The sequence below is a fragment of the Zootoca vivipara genome, chromosome 6 (genome assembly GCF_963506605.1).
Source record: "Zootoca vivipara chromosome 6, rZooViv1.1, whole genome shotgun sequence".
Taxonomy (NCBI): Eukaryota; Metazoa; Chordata; class Lepidosauria; order Squamata; family Lacertidae; genus Zootoca; species Zootoca vivipara.
Window position 1 is genome coordinate 28,199,949 of NC_083281.1, and position 17,533 is coordinate 28,217,481.

At 44.7% G+C, this 17,533-nt stretch overlaps 1 protein-coding gene across 1 annotated transcript; it reads left to right on the forward strand.

Moving 5' to 3' along the window:
- Positions 1-1,607: 1,607 nt before the first annotated feature.
- On the forward strand, positions 1,608-16,271 carry TYROBP (transmembrane immune signaling adaptor TYROBP). Its single transcript, XM_035121014.2, has 5 exons — positions 1,608-1,812; positions 10,226-10,246; positions 10,958-11,089; positions 14,405-14,442; positions 15,159-16,271. Exons 1-5 carry the CDS (start codon positions 1,752-1,754, stop codon positions 15,225-15,227), a joined length of 321 nt encoding a protein of 106 aa, XP_034976905.1. The 5' UTR covers positions 1,608-1,751; the 3' UTR covers positions 15,228-16,271.
- Positions 16,272-17,533: the final 1,262 nt, after the last annotated feature.

Sequence of the window (17,533 nt, forward strand, 5' to 3'; positions counted from 1 at the left end):
GAGGGCGGCATCATCATCATTATCATCATTTTATTTGTATGCCGCCGTTCCAAGTTAAAACAATGCTCAAGGCGGCTTACAACATGACAAGATTTACATAATTACCAACGTAACAAAACACCTCAATAAGTACACAACCAAATGGAAAACAATTTCCATATGAATCATAAAATCTAAAACCAAGAGTACAGCATTAATATCAATTACAATTTAAAATGACATGGATAAAAAATAAAAGCAATTTGAAAAACAAAAACAAAGCCCTCTCTGCACAGGTCCTCAGCAACAGGTGAGTCCCTCAGCAGAACTATGAAGAAGACGCCTCTGCTGATCTTAACACCAGAAAGTCTTTCATATATTTGGGGCCTGAGTTGCTTTAGAACTTCAAACACTGATATGAACACCTTGAATTGGGCCTGGAAAAAAAACTGGTAACCAATGTAGCTGCTTTAAAACAGAAATTACACGAGTTCTACAAAGAAGCCCAGCCAGGAATCTGGCTGATGTGTTTTGGACTAGTTGAAGTCTCCGAGGCATCTTCAAGTCCATTTAAGTTTGTTTTTTTAAAGTATTTTTTATTAAAGATTTCTTGAATAACAAAGGTGTGTGCAGTGTCTCTCATATTTTTACATGTATCATTTTTGCAAATCAGTTTCATTTGTTAAGACACTAAGAAGAGGGAAAACAAGATAGATAGGGGGGTACCTGCCAAGTTCCTCTCTGAAAAATAAGGGACCGGACCGAAATTAGCATACCGGAAGTAGTGCGGCAGCCATTTTGGAACTGGGCGGAGCATGCTCAGAAGTGACTTTTGATGCTGCTGTGCCCAGTTCCAAAATGGCTGCCGCACCAGAAGTCGCACTGCAGCCATTTTGGAACTGGGCAGAGCAGCATCAAAAGTCGCTTCTGAGCATGCTCCGCCCAGTTCCAAAAATGGCCGTCGCGCCAGAATAAACCGGGGGGAAACAAAAAAAAATCCATTTTTTCGGCTGGGGACAGCTGGAAAACGGGGGTTTCCCGGGGAAAACGGGAGAGTTGGCAGCTATGGATAGGGGGTGGGAGGGTGGATGGGGGGTGGGATTAGGTGACAATGTTTCTGTTTTGCTTAATATATGTAGGGCTTAATGTCAGCTTTGTTTATGTTGGTACTCCTTTATTCGCTTGTGTTCTTTTGGTGGTGAGAGAGATTGGGGTTGGCCAAGGGTGTGGTTGTTCATTTGTGATTGGCTATGGTGGTCTTTGTTTTCATGTGTGAGTGGGGTGGGTGGGTGTTTTGGGTCAGCTTAGCCATACTGATTTGTATGCTGGCGTAATTTTTTTGTCATTATCTTGTTGGGCTGTGTGTGTGTGTGATAAAGGGGAACCATACCGGGGTGAAGGCATCCTCTTCTATTTGTCCCCGTGTCAGTTTCAGCTTGTTGGTTAAGTCCATTTAAGTTGATTGAATTGGTGGAGTGCATGAGCAGTGATGACATCTTGTCCTTCTGTCTCTTTTCTCTCCATTCTGATTGTGGGCTAATTGTAGATCACGGCCCACAATCTGACTCTCGCCCCTCCGACATATCCCTTCCCCTTTTCTGAGGTTTCCTGCTTGAAGCAATTTCAAGTTCTCCTTCCTTGCTCTTCAGCCAGAGACAACCACTGCTGTCTCTGGGGGTTTGGCTTCCGCACCCTTGGGAACCCAGAATCAGATCATCCTCAGCCAGGGAGCCGTCAGCGTCAGATTGATCCCCAATTTAGGAGGTTTTGCCATGGGCCGTCCAGGATTCCCTGTCCTCCATGTTCTTTTGGGCTTGGCTTGGACACAGCTGGGTGAGTTGGATCAAATACTTCCCATCTCTTCAGCCTCCTCTGAGATTCCTGATTCCTCCTCTGCCTACTGTGACTCTTCTTCCTTGGCTACGATCAGCCCTTGACCAACCAAACAACTCTCGACAAATGCTGTGTCTCTCTGCATTGTCTTGGGCTACATAGTTTTTCTTGTCAGAGCTTGGGACAAATTGCCCTAAAGTACGTCTCCAACCTTTGCCCAATGGTTGTTGTGTCCGTCCCAGACTAACACAACAAGCTAGACTCTCCTCTTCCACACACACCCCACACAAACTCACAGGTAGTTCGATCGGACTGTCACTTGTTGCCTTTTCTCGGTGTCTGGTGGCTTCCCTATAATCTCACTGGGATATTTTCTTCCCCCAAATTTAAGGGCAACTGACACATACGTGAACAAAATGACTGTGTGATTGTTTCAGCCATTCTTTCTCTTTTTCTACCTCCCCGTGTTGCTCAATCAGCTTTGTACTCATTCTCATTTTATCTTGGGGAAGGATCCTAGCTCGACATTTTAGCATTTGCTTTGTATTCGGAATACCCCGGTTTCAATCCTCAGCATTTGAAGGCTGGGCTGGGAAGTAAGCTTGCCTGAAGCTGCCAGTCACCATCAACAACACTGAGCTAGATGATTCCTTATAAGGCAGTTTCCTATGTTCCCGTGTTCAGTTTAAAAACTGCCATTTTAAAACATCTGCTTAATTGCATGCCTTCTTACTATGCTCTCAAACATAGGGCCCACAAGGACTCACCAGGGTGCAAGCGGCTCGGCTTATCTTCTCCCTTAGCAGAGAGAAAAGTAGTTGTGGGAAGAGGGCAAACAGGGCAACAGCCCAACCTGAGCAGTAACCTTATTCTCCGAAAATAAGACGTAGCCATAAAATAAGCCGTAGCAGGATTTTTAAGCATTCAAGGAATATAAGCCATACCCCGAAAATAAGACATAGTGATAGGCGCAGCAGAAATGCCGGCTGCGGCAGGAGGAGGGGGGAAAATAAGACATCCCCTGAAAATAAGCCATAGTGTGTTTTTTTAGGAAAAATAAATATAAGACGGTGTCTTATTTTCGGAGAAACACGGTATACATTGCATCGTCAGGTCTGAGGCGACATGAACACTATTCCTTTAAATCGCATTCAAAGCACATTTCCCCCCTCAAAGTATTTTGGGAACTGTAGTTTGTTAAGGGTTGCTGGGATTTGTAATTCTGCGAGGGGCGAACTGCAGTGCCCAGAATTCTTTGAGGGGAAAGGTGTGATTCCAATGCGCATATATATTTTGTGTATGTGGCCTGAGTCTCAGTGCTGTAGATTGGAGGATGTTTGGGAACTGGCAGTGCAGGAATCTGAGCAGCCAGCCTCTAACCTAGGGCCAGCCAACATGCCATTCTCCAGGTATTTTTGGACTCCCAACACCCATCAGCCCCAGGCAGTATGGACAATGGTTGGGATGATGGGAGTTGTAGTCAGATAACATCTGGGGGGCAGTGGTGGACATGTTCTTCTGTGAGAGTTCCTGTTTTCGCCCGAGGTGGGAAAATTAGTCCATCTGTGGCCACTACCTCTTGCTTTCATCAGGGCTGAGGCTTTCAGACATTCTGTTCTTGCAGGAAGGTTTTGCTTAAGCATAGTTCTCCTTCAGCTGGTGTGCCAGATGTAGCTTTAACATTTCAGCTGCACCCGGTGTGAGTCGGTGCCCTCCCCATCCTCTCACCTTCCATCCTCTCGGCTCCCAGTGAAGGCAAGCCGGTTGCGCTCCTCTTATGGATTTATTAGACCTCCTTGGAGACTCAAAAAAGGGTCCCTAAGGATTGACTAGGAAACTGCATCATAAGGGAATAAATTACATGTTCTCTATCCCCTTGGTAACATCTACAGTAGCAAAATACACGAGACGCTGTTTCAAGTTCCAAATGGGGGCAAGGACACCATCTATCCTTGTGCTGTCTAGGATATTGGTGGGTAAAACCAGGCAATAAAACTGCTCTTCTGTACTCAGGAACTATGAGAAAATAGAGATATGACATCCGTTTGTTAGAAGCAGACCAAGTCAGCCCAGCAAGCATGGTGTACATGAGTCATTAGCTGATGTGTGTAACTCTTGAACATCCATTTCCGGTAATACAGAGAAAGGAGAACTGACGTGTGTGTGCGCGCACACACACACACTTAAATTTTTAAAAGGTTTACATCAGTATGGCAGTTTCTAAACCAGCCAGACCTCCCCACACCTTCACTTCCAATACAAAAAACTCACCATAGGGCACATATCTCCTTTGTTTTCCCCCATTAACCCACTAGCCCAAAACCCCCAGGAAGAAGAAACAATGCCACAGCAACATTTATTTAGTTGGTCCTGAATAATGGGTGATTTGGCAAGACCACCCATTGATTAGAGGTAGCCTTGGGAGTTACAGGGACACTCACTTACCTGGGCTAATTGCGTGATCAGTGTCTCGCTATAGTTTGAGAGGAGAAGCTCTCGTACTCTGTCCTAACCCCACACTGGGGGGGGGGGAGTGGGCAGGTTAGGATTGTAGCCTTTGTCTGCTCTCTCTCTTTCTATTCCTTTCCATCTTGTGCGAGAGGAAGGGACTCTAGAAATGATATTTCCCCGGCTTTGATAGAAGCATTCCAGCAGTGCTTAGCTGGGTGTTGTGGCCATCAATGCCAGAGCATGGTACGAATCCTACGTAAGATATTAGGTGCCTTCAACAGGGCTGCACTCTCTCACACACCCCAGATTAAATCTGGTGCTTTGGAATGGCCCTGATCTGACCCAGGATGGCCAGAAATTGAGTGGATCTCGGCAGAAAATCTATTGAGGGCCCTTGCACAACCATGTGGTCAGGAAGGGAGGGAGACAAAGCTATGCCTCTTCTTCTCCTCCCCCCCCTTCCACCCACATGCAGTGGGGAGCTATGGAAATAGGAGATAAACACAGGCTTCCTCTGCCTCTCCTCCTTGCTCTCACTGCTGCCAAAATGGCCTCACATTTACAAAGCCCCCGATTGCGCAGGGTTGACCCTATCCAATCTGGCCAAATCTTATTTTATATATATATATATATATATATATACCTTGCTTGTTACATGACCAAGAAAAATAATACAAAAAACAATACCAAAAAAGGGTACAATTTAAGAGGGGAAGGAAAAAAATAAAAATAAAACTTAGACAATCTGTTATTAAGATGATAATAATAATAATAATAATAATAATAATAATAATAATAATAATTTATTTATACCCCGCCCATCTGACTGGGTTTCCCCAGCCACTCTGGGTGGCTTCCAACAGAAAAATGAAATAAAATGATGTATTAAACATTAAAAGCCTCCCTAAACAGGGCTGCCTTCAGATGTCTTCTAAAAATCCGGTAGCTGTTTTTCTCTTTGACATCTGATGGGAGGGCGTTCCACAGGGCGGGCACCACCACTGAGAAGGCCCGCCACCGAGATAAAAAGTATGACATAAATTTGTGATTGCAATTTCATGTTACAATAAAAATAAAAATCTCATTATCTTTTATACCAAAATACTATTTTTGTGTTAATAATTTCACAATTTATAAATATTTATGTTGATATAAGCAATTGCTAAAAACTTCTGGGATCACTCAAAAGCTGCTACAGATCTTAACATGGTATAATTTTGTTTAAGATATGTTCTGAAGGCCTCCCGTTTTGATACAAATTCAGTTCTCGGTTTATTTTTTCAGATAGATTGTCTAATTCAGCATATTCAGTCAATTTTTGAATCCAGTCTTGTCTAGAAGGAATTATGTCACCCTTCCACCTTGTAGCTATAAGGACTCTAGCTGCCACATGCATACAAATAAAGATCTCTGCATTCTTTAGGAATATCTGAATCTATGATGCCCAACAGATATGCCTCTGGTTTCCTAGTAAATGAGATTCTTAACATTTTTTTCTAGTTCAAAGTGGATTTCCTCCCAAATTTTGCTACATTGCCACCATATATGCCTGTTTGGTCTCCACATCTCCAACAATTGCTTTGGGCTCCTTTATACATTTTGGCTAATTTCCATGGAGTTAAATACCACTGGTGTTGCATTTTTAACAAATCTAAGGTCAACCCGAATGCAATTAGCGTACCACTCTACCCCATACCATACCAGAGGAGTACAGTTATTTACATATGTTCAGTGAGTGCAGAGCCTACACACTTGTACAAGTCAACAAGTGTAAGCGATTTCACCCAAACGCTTGTATATGTGTCGGACCAGCTTGTAGTTGTGTTCAGTGTAATGTGTGAACAAGCCTCTTGCCTTGCTGGATCAGTCTAAGGCGGGCAAGCTATGGGTCTCCCTTACCTGGGAGTAAGCCCCACTGAACGTCGTGAAGCTGACTTTAAAGTAAACATAGGTTGGATTGTGCCACATCATTCCATGATGCCCAGTATTCTGTCTCCAACAGTGACCAGCCAGGTGTCCCTGGAATGATCTGAAGCAGATCTGTGTTTCTCTGCAGCACCTGATTGTCAACAGCCTTAGATAGAATCACAGAATTCTAGAGTTGGAAGGCACCCCGAGAGTCATCTAGTCCAAACCTCTGCAATGCAGGAATCTCATACATGACAGGAGGCCATCCAACCTCTGCTTTAAAACCTCCAAGGAAGGGGAGTCCACCACTTCTTTTGCAAGTGTGTTCCACTGTCAAACAGCTCTTCCTGTCAGAAAGTTCTTCCTGAAGATAATGGTTTTGTTTTTAAGTGTCACTGTTGTCATGAGCCCAGGCTGATCTTGTGGCATTATCTCTCTTCTGAAGGGCCCATCTCCTGAAAGTGACAAGCCATTCAGAGCCAAAACAAACATGCCTCATGAGATCTGTGAGCAGATCCCCCAAACTGCTTTCCCCTCCAACCACTTTAAAACCACTTTCTGGCAGCGTGCACGATCAGTGCATTCGTGGTGAAGGAGAGGCTGTTTAACACACCTCTCCCCACCATTTCTCATGTCTAAATTTCATTATCACCCAAGCTGCTATTAGATCTACTGGGGCGGCGGGGGGGAGGAGTTCTTATACTATGCCTGTCTTTCTTCTGCTGCTGCTATAGCAATATTTTCAGCTTCCTTGGTATATCGTTCAGCTAATAGGACACCTGCTTTGCTTTCAGAAGGTCCCAAGTTCAATCACTGGCATCACCAGGTAGGGCTAAGAAAGACCTCCATCTGAGACCTTGACGATACATTCCCCATCTGTGTAAGAGATAATTCTAAACTAGATAAGCCAACTTATCTGACTCACTAAAAGCAGCTTCCTCTGTGTGGCAGAGGGGCAACTTAGTTCAGGGGAATGGAGTGGAGAAAAGGCTTAAAACCCACTCTAAAGATCGGGGGTGATGAGAGTTGGAGTCCAATAACTTCTGGAGGGCTATGGGTTCCTCATCCCATCACCTAGAATTGCAGCCTTACTCCCTAGACACCCTGAGCATTGCATAAATCAATACATAAAACATTGGTGCCTCACTCTGGCCTAGGCAATATGTAAGAAAAGTGATGAGAGGGACCTAAACTTTCTTTGAGATGCATAAAAACATGCATAAACCATGTGGATTAGTGCTGCATCCATGCTGGGCATCCCCTCACCAATGCCCCATGCTGCTCACTACGCCACTCTCCTCCCTACTCCCCCCTTTGATTACAAGTTCCAGGCAGTGGGAGAAGAGACTCTGGTGTTGTTGTTGTTGTTGTTGTTGCTGCTGCTGCTGCTGCTGCTGCTGCTGCTGTTGCTGCTGCTGCTGTTAATTGGTCAGCATGCCAGTCAGCATGCCACAATGTGCCCTCCGTGATTGTTTTTCCCTGGATGGAATTTGTCTTTCAACTTTGACAATGCCCCTGGCAAATCTAGATGAAGGATAGAGAGACATGTGTTCATCCATGTAGAAATTAGCATACTGTATAAAAGTAAAATTAATGTTGGTTGCTCCACCCATTTTTCCCCTCTGGCCCTGCCCACTCAGGGCATGCGGCTCCTGGAAAGTTAGCGAGAAGGAAATGTGACCCTTAGGTTGAGAAAGTTTCCCCTCCCCTATGATTTGTGAACTCTGATGCACAGATGATCCCACCTATAGGACACACAATGGTACTTGTGATTCAGGGATGCTGACTGCCGTGGGGCTCAAAATCAGGAACCTGACCTAATCTATAGGTCAGTGGTCTTACGGCACAATGTCTAGGGTCCTACCCTACAGAATGAGTTGGAGGGGGGAAAGCAGCAGGGCTGTCTTATCACATTCCCAAGTAAGTGAGGTAATGTGCTTGCAGCTTTACCATTAAGTTCAAAGTCTTGAACTGCCTAGTTGCAACAATGGTCCTATGAATTAAGTCAGGGGTGGGGAATCTGGGGACCTTGAGATGTTTCTGGACTGCAGATCCCATCACCCCTGAAAGTCAACCATGCTGCCTGGGGGTGATGGGAATGGGAGTCCAGCAGTATCCAGGTTCCCCATCCCTGGATTAGGAATTGGCTTGTTTTACTGTTGGGGCTGCTGTTCAGAGGAGAGATGTACAGGCAGTTTCAACATGGGCATGTACCAAGTGAATCCATCAGGTTTTAAATCTGCCTTGGAAAAGGCCTTGGAAAGTGCTACCAGTGAGAATAGATAAGGCTGGACTAGTAAGGGTGAAATGTAACTTCAGATAGTCATCCTCTTTATAGACAAACTTGTAGAGATGGAAGGGGCACACCAAAGTTCATCCACAGATACATTAAGGCGCATGGTTATGCCAGCAGATGTGGCTTCAACCAACCTCTCTCTCTCTCTCTCTCTCTCTCTCTCTCTCTCTCTCTCTCTCTCTCTCACACACACACACACACACACACACACACACATGCCCCCCGTGCTGATCTACAGGCACATTAATATGCATTCACACATGCACATGCACACTCATACGGTACTTGCACAAACTCATGAGGAGAAAGATGCACAGCAGGACTCTTAGAAAGGTAACTGAGATTATGGCCTTTCCTGTTATTTGTACGTTTATGATCCATAGGGTTGTGAAGTCTGAAAGAAAGAAGAAAAAAGGAACAGCTTAGAAGACTGATCTCTTTATACTTGGCTGAATTGGGAGCCAATTAAAAGTTCCCTGTCTCATCTCCAGATAGTTTGGTGATTACTTTTGGAGACCTTTTTCTTTTCTTTTTTAACTCAAGGAAGTTGCTGAAGCTGCAGTTAGAAGTGGAAGGCCAGAACAGGGGAGTGGAGCTTCTGAACCCTTTCCCCTTATGCCATTATTTCCACCCTGTTTTTCCTGCCCCTGGGGAAAGTTCTCCAAAGAAGATGAAAACACCTTGGAGGGGCAATTTTTGGTAGAAAGATTATGTGAGGTGAGAGAGTTAAGGAACCCCTTCCATGCATGCTGGTTCTCTACTTCAAATGGCAACATCAGCAGCTGCATTGGGTAAAAATAATAAGAGCACATCCCAAAAAAGAATTGCGGAACTATACATAACATGCAGTTTTCACCCTCAGTTTCCACCAGATGGATTCAACAGCACCAGCTGACTGCAGGAGGCTTAGAGATGGGTGTTGATTTCCCTACCATGAGGTGGACTTTTTATTCCGGACCCTTTTTCATCGCCAGCCAGTCCAGCATTTGATTGTTCGTGCCCTTACCAATCAACAGGAAAAGATTAATTTCAGAGAAGCCTCAGCATTGCGGTCTAGTTCACATCTTTGCTTCCGTTGGATTCCAGCTTCCTAGATTAGTCACCTGGAGGTGGAGTGTTGCTTTGCCTGTCAGTAATTCTGTGGTTGCAGCTCTGAGTACAGAAACTGATCATGAGCAAAGCAGCCATTATTCTGGCATTGCATGGCCCAGGACCCCCCTCAACTGCGGGGGCAAGGCAGCACATGGGAGATGTATCCAATGCTTCCCCTTCCTTGGTCAAAAATGTAGTGCCAGTACTCACATCACAGGCACCAGAACAAAATTTTCTGCTGCCCAGGACAGGTGAACACCATCACAAAAAGCACTGAATGTATATATAGTGGTTTTTATTAGACCCTGTAATCTAAAACATTTTTCAATAGTAGTATAATTTTGCCTAATTCTGACTTTTCCACTCTCTCTTTTTTATTTTATTTATTTTATTTATTTTGCAACTCATGCTTGTAATTTTTGAGGAAGAAAGCTTCCAAACAGTTTAACTGATGCTTCTCTAATACAAATTTTGTGGGGTTACCTAACAATTCTCAGCAGCCTTAACAAACTAGATTTCCCAGGATTCTTTGGGAAAAATGGTATGAAACTGGCTTTAAATATACACTGCAGATGGGGCTCAAGATGATGGTGGGAATGCCCTGGGGAAACATGCCAAACCTCTCTTTTCTCAAACCTCTCTCTTTTCTTCCTTTTCTTTTCATAGGAGCTGTCCAAGCCCAGAAAGGTAAGAACCCTTTCACACCCCCTTTTGTATTATTTACTGCTGCTAATGTTTTAAATAAATGATGCAAGCAGAATATGGGATCCTGTGACAAAGAAACTTTTATTTAGGCTGTTCAGTTCCTAACAGAGATATATCAAGGGGGCACCTGTTCTTTGAGGTTTCAATTCCTTGACTGTGGTTCCTCCAGATTCTTGCACCACTAGCAGCCCCTTGTGAAACACTTCAGTTTCTTCTTTCAGTCTCTCACTATCGAGACATCCAGCCTTGTCAGGTGGTTGTGTCCCACAAGCGGACAGTTGCCCCATGGGGAAGCTGCGGCCCTCCAGAGTTATAATATTATTTTCTCATGATACAGTGGTACCTTGGGTTACAAACACCTCAGATTACAAACACTTAGGGTTACAGACTCCGCTAACCCAGAAGTAGTACCTTGGGTTAAGAACTTTACCTCAGGATGAAAACAGAATTCACGTGCCAGCGGCACGGTGGCAGTGAGAGGCCCCTTTAGCTAAAGTGGTACCTCAAGTTAAGAATGGTTTCAGGTTAAGAACAGACCTCCGGAACAAATTAAGTTCATAACCAGAGGTACCACTATATTAAATCCTGTATTTCCACAATGCCCCCAGTGGGTGGGTTTGCGGGGGGGGGGGTGTTAAACCCTAGCGGCTGCTGTTCTGTGTGTCTCACGATTCCGCTGCTGTTTCTCCCCAGACTGTGGCAGCTGCTACCAGCTCAATCCAGGCACCATTGCCGGCGTGGTGCTGGGAGATCTGCTGCTGACTTTGCTCATTGCATTGGCTGTATACTATGTGGCTGCCTGCATCCATCAACGCCAATCAGCTGGTAAGGAGAGAAAAGCCATTCTTATTGCAGATATTAATATTGTGCGGCTTTATGCAAATGGGTGCATAAAAAATGAGTCATTTTCAAATAAAAATTGTCCAGACCCATAAGCTTTACTAACCAGAACTTATTCAAAACAGGTAAAAAAAAACAATAATGCATCCAGATAGTTCCATAAGACATATACGTGTCCAAGCATAGGCTCAGCATCTTCTTAGAAATATAGCATAACTCCAAACCAACCTAGAATCAAAGGTATCTCTCTCCTTACAGTCTCCGTTAGCCTGGAGCTGTATTTATCTTCCAGAGAGACTCATTTTCACATCTTTTTCCCACTGTGCCTGGGAACAGAAGACCAAAGGCAACTCCCTTCAAAATGGCAATATGCAACCAAATACCTTACTCATATGATCTAAGGTTAAACACTTATGTGAAAGAGCAGAGAACATCAACAGTTAGCCCATCTAGAAGCTCGGAGAGCCCTGCTTTGTTTTAGCATACACACTCAAATAGAATTTCCTGGTGTTTAAACCCTTAGCAATACACATACAAGCATTTTCCATTTCCATGTCAATTAAAGAATTGCACTTAACAATTATAGTCCCCCTGAGCTTGGTTGATCGTTCCCCTTCTGAAAAAAATGGCAGAGGTTAACACTACAGGCATAGATGTGAACAAGACAAGAAGCCTATAAACCTGCTACATGGGTGTCCACTGAATGCTCATGGGGAGTGGGGGATTGTTCCTGCTGACCCTGCCCATCAACTCTGCAGTTTAGCATAACTTGGGTGTAGAACCTATATATGGAAAATCTGTACAGCTTATGCCAAAAGCAGAGTCCAAGATTGTTTCCCCACCCACCTAGCCATACAAGTTCAGTGTATCTTGATTGGATATGGGTACAAGGCTAGAAACTTGAGCTGAGCAGAAATACTGGGGGGTGAGGGTTGAGAAAATATCTGAGATTCTTATTTTTCTCCCACACCCCCATCAGAAAAAGGAGGCCACTTTGTAGAATGTTCTCCAAATATTCCATCATTTTTTGGGTGGTGGCCACCAATCTCATGTCCCCCACAATGCCATGGAGTGACATTAGGTCTTGGGCATTGGGAAGGATGTGTTGGGAGGATGCAAAGCTGGCTGCCAGCACAATTACTACTGCTTTGTGGAAGGAAGGAAGGAAGGAAGGAAGGAAGGAAGGAAGGAAGGAAGGAAGGAAGGAAGGAAGGAAGGAAGGAAGGAAGGAAGGAAGGAAGGAATTGTGCAAATGTTGCTGCTAATCATGAACCCACTCCCAAGAGACTGTTGAATGATTTCTCCTCCCTACCTGCAAAAAAGATTGTGGAGTGAAATTGTCTCCCCAACTTCTCCTTTGTGCTAATTTCTATGCATCTCTTCTAGAAACACAGAAATAAACAGATGCAAAGGAACTATTTTCTCTCTACAACAGGAAAGAGTATCTTTCCCCCACAGATAATGGAAAGCAGCTTGGGAAGATGATTCTCTTTTTCTAAGCAGGCAAATGGCAGGCAAAGAAAGGACTAATCAATCATACTGGTGCCACTGTTTGCAGTTCCTGAGCTTACTTTCAATAACTCCCTTTAATATCAAATGTATGTGGTGAGTGGCGGATCTTGGTATCTCCTATTTCAGTGGCGCTCCGTGTAATGCCAAAATCCAGTGCCCTTCCCCGCCTCTCATCTTCCATTAGAGTAATAGTGGCAGAGCTGCTCCAGTGCCCCAGAAACTCTGTGCTTGATGTGACTGCTGGAGTCGCGCTCCCCAAGAGCACCTCTGTGGCTGGAGTCAAAACAGGACCACAGCGAGTTTGTGAGAACCAGAGGTTTGCAGACACAAACAAATAAACAAGCAGACAATAAATCGCAATGGAGGAGGAAACAGACTAATGTAGACTGAGCATGCTCAGTAGCCACAGGATGTTGCATGTTAATTGGAAAGGGGGAAAATGGAAAAGGGAGGATGGAGGATGGAATGGAGCATCCTGGAGAAGGGCTTAGCTAGCTGTGACATGTAAGCATGTGCAGCAATCTTTTGCTGTAGTCCCACTCGGTTTCCTTTTTTAAAGCCAAGGAAAAGACTTGCAGAACTCTGCCTAGCTTCTAATTTGGCCTTCTTAGCTTGCAGCTGGAGGTTTTAATTGAACCCTTTTAACAACAGACTTGAGCATCATTGCATCCTCCCTCCCTTGAGCAGTAACATCAGCTCCCACCTGCTCAGGCTTTTTTGTCTCTCTATTTGCCTTTGAGGAACATGACTCTGGGTGGGGAGAGTTAGAAACTTCAGTGCGGTCCTAGTTATTCTTGGCCAGCTGTTTGTAGGGCCCTTAAGCAAGTTTTAGCCAGGATATTGTCATGCTAGCTCAGAGACACTGGGTTGTGAGGGCGATTGGGGGGGGCACTATTTCATGTGAGACATCACACTTGTGCAACATCCCGGCGTTGTGCACCTAACGTCAGGACGTCGGGAGGAGCCAGACACTGTGGCCATGCGGCTCCTCTTTTGCCTCCCCCTAGTGCTGCCACCGGCGAGAGGCTGCCTCGCCCCTTCTTCCCCTTCATGGAAGGCGGAGGAGCAGAAGGAAGGGGCCACTGGAAACATGCTTCCTCTCTCACCACAGTCTCAATGAAAATCCCCCCACTGGGTGAACTTGGGGTTTTCATTATAAGGTGCCTAGCATTCATGAAAGGGAAGTGGCTCTTTTCCTCAATACCATGGTAGGGGAGGACCTTCCTCCTTGCATATCTGATGAAAGTTGAGGTGATCCCCCATAGCAACTTTTTTTAAAAAACTGGCCCTTCTAGTGAATCTTTCAGTACTGTATCTTGTTTCGCCTTAGGGTATGTGCTGGGCAAACATCTGAGAGGAATGGCTCACACTAAGGGCTCGTTCACACTTCTGCTTGTCCCGTGGCTAGAAAGCCAGGCTCCTTTCCCAGGGAAAACCTACTCTTTAGCTTTAAATCAGAACAAACAGCATTATGCAGAATACCCGATTGGAGTTTGCTCTGATTGAGCTCTAAAGAGTGGTTTTCCCAGGGGCAGCGGGAAGCAGCAGAACAAGAGGAAGTGTGGATAAGCCCTCAGACACGTAGCTGACAAATGTTGATATAACTCTCAAATGTCAGAGTCTCGTTTATGCTTGAAAAATAGCATCTGTGTCAGCCTGTCATCCTCCAGGCATTTCACCCAAAACATACAGAGGGTGACGGGTTAGCAGCACCTGATCTACACAGATGGAATAAGAAACAGAACCGTTTCTCTCCCACATGCAAACACTTATTTTTCTTCTTCTTAGGGGACCTAAAGAATCCTCCGCATGAGTCCCCATATGAGGTGAGTGTGACCATGTGTTTCCTTACTTCGACCCTGAGGCCTAGTGAGCAGGCCTGTTGTGATGAGCCAAGTGGTTGCCATGACGATGAGCTCTGAATCATTGCCACAATAGGAAGCCGAACCAAGGCATTATACCCTGATAGACTGAATGCTGGTGTGCATGTTAATCTGTTTTTAGTTTATTGCTGTTTTTAATTTTTTCCCCATTTTCAATAGCTTAAAAAAACATTTTTATTGATAATTTTACTATCTTTTGTAAACCATTTTGAGGTTTTTGTTTTGTTTTGTTTTTGCCGTACAGCAGTATATAGACTTTATGAAATTTATTTAATTGTGCATGCATATGCACATAGTGGACAGGGTGGCCTCCAATTCGTTGCAAAAAATAATAATGAGGAAATGCATGTCCAGAAGGGAAGTCACAGTCGGTCATAAAATTTCCATGTACTAATATATATGTATGTACCCCATAGGGTGTGCAGATGGTGGCCAGGTCTCCTGCCCACTGTAAAGTCAAGTCCCCTTGCTCTCCATTCTTAGTAGCAAAGTATCAAAAAGAAGATTCGTTCAGGCAGAGGACCAAAGCCGCTTCCGCCCCCTATAATAGACGCCCCTGTCGCTGCTGTTGCACTTCCAACAAATGAGAAGAAATGACTATTCAGCCAGCCAAATAATGAAGATATGCCTTGACACTCTGCTTCTTTCTTACCTTACAGGAGCTCCAAGTCCGTGGGGTGGATATTTACAGTGACCTCAAAAACCCCAGACCTGGAAGCTACAGATAGTCATCCTTCTCTGTGCTGCTCTTTTGAGCTTCTACGTACAAGATTGCTGTTCAGTTTCTCCTCTTCAGCAGGCCTACTCAGAAGTTGTACTTTAAGGAAAGCTTTCTAACTGTGAACTTTCATTTGCTTCTTCTCAATATAGAACTTCCTCCACAGAGATCATCTGCTCTATTTTTGTGGAGTCTGTTCTCCCCCCCCCCCCCGCCACACACACACACGCATCAATTGCAACATGGTCAGAACTGCCACGAGTTGAGACACAATGCAGAGCTCTTGGTGGGAAGGGGTTGGGACATGTGAGCGCACCTTTCTTCAACCAGCACCCCCTTCTTCAAGCATAGAAGCTCTGGCTGGGGGCCAAATGCCACTGCAAACCAGGTAATGCTGTGTCATGCATAAGGCTAGCGGAGAAATCCATTTCAGTTGACATTTAATGGCCAGCTTACCTAATTTCAGAAACAATGCATGAATGAAAATACAGCCCTCCTTTGAAATTTGCACTTCCCCAAATTTGGCAATGCAGTTCTCCAGCCAAAAATCCATATACATGAGGAAGGTGTCCATATAAATGTATATATTTGTGAAAATGACGCACAAGCATGCGTGATATTAGCTTTGCAAAAGTGTGTATCTTAGGCAAAATTGCATACCAAAAAAATCTATTCAGAGAAATGTGCACTATGATGCTGGTGTATTTTCACGAGGACTTATAAAAAATAATGTGCAAGCCACCTGTTAGCTGATGTGTGGGGTAGCACTGCAGCCGCTGCCGCTTTCCTGTGCATTCTCCAGCCTGCCCCAGAGCATCATGGAGAAAGAGCTGGAGAGCAGGGGGAAATGGACATTCGGAAGCTCCCCAATTTACACAATTTTGCTTATGAGCCCGCAAGGTAACCCCAGTGCAAATGGGGGGGGGGTGCCTGTATCAAATACGCCAAATATATCTTGTAATAAATGCAGGGTAATTATTCCAATAAATAATTAAACAAATCAAATATGCTTTTGTGTTGTTGTTCTACAAATATGTCACAATTCATATCTTCTCAGTAGCCATTAAGACAGGGATAGGGAACCTGTAGTTCTCTGGCTAGTACTGGATTCCAGCTCCCATCAGCCTCGGCCAGCATGGCCAATGGCCAGGAATGATGAGAGTTGTAGTACCAAAAATAAGTAGTCTAACAGCATGTTCCCTGGTCCTAAGACACCCCCCCAAAAAAAAAAATTGTACACCTGGCTCCACCACCAGATATTTTTATTTTGTTCCTGGCTCCCACTGATGGACCTGGGGAGTTGTAGCACCAAAAAAAAGAGTCTGTCTCATAAACCTGAATCCCAGCTACTCCTGCTGTAAACTGATGCTTTTGTCCAATTTACAGTGAAAGAAGCAAGAGACTCCTTAAGTACAGTGGCAGAGCACTCTGGGACTGAAATATATAACCCAATAAGGGTTGGGCAGGAGTTTGTTTGTTTTTAAACTAAAGAGTGCCACCCCTATTTGATCACTTTATTTCTTTGTCAGTCCTGCTCTAGATTTTCCTGTTGGTAATCCCCATCCACCAGGACCATTGAGAAATTATTTCCAGATACCCATAGGACATGACACATTGCTTCTGTTCTTTTGTGCTTGGTGTCCCTGAGACAGGGGTGGGGGGAATGGGGCCCAGGGGGCAAATGTAGCCCTCTGGACCTCTCCAACTGTCTTTCATGACTCTGTCATTCTCCAGAGGGTACGGATACAGAATTCTAAGCATCCTCACCAGTGCATGCTGCCAAACTCCTTTGTGGGGATGCCTTGATGGTAAAGCTGCTATGAATCCGATTGAATGTTTTAGTCTAGATCAGGGGTTGTAAACGTGGTCCCTACGGCCCACTAGTGGCGTTTCAGGATTCTAGGTGGGTGGTAGGAGGTTCTACGGCACAAGCTGAATTCTCCTTCCATCGAGCACTGGTGGGCGGTGAGGAAATTTTACCATCAAGCAAGATGCATTAGTGGGTGGTTGGTATAAAAAGGTTGGCTACCCCTGCTCTAGTTCAGATTCCAAACTCTGTAAACATTCAGCAGTGGGGGGAAAGCGCAGAAAAGCAATCAAAGCCCTGATCTACAACATCGTTGTCATCAGAGTTGATGTATGAGAAGGGGTGACAGGGCAAGGCTGAGAAATCCGAATATAAGATGCAAAGTCACCTAGTGTGTTAGATCTAGTGTGGGCTAACTATCCTGTTTTTGAGACAGGCTGCAGAGTAAGAGTTGGGTAACCATCCACTGTGTGCTGCGTTTGCTTCTAATCTGATCTTTCTCAGCAGGA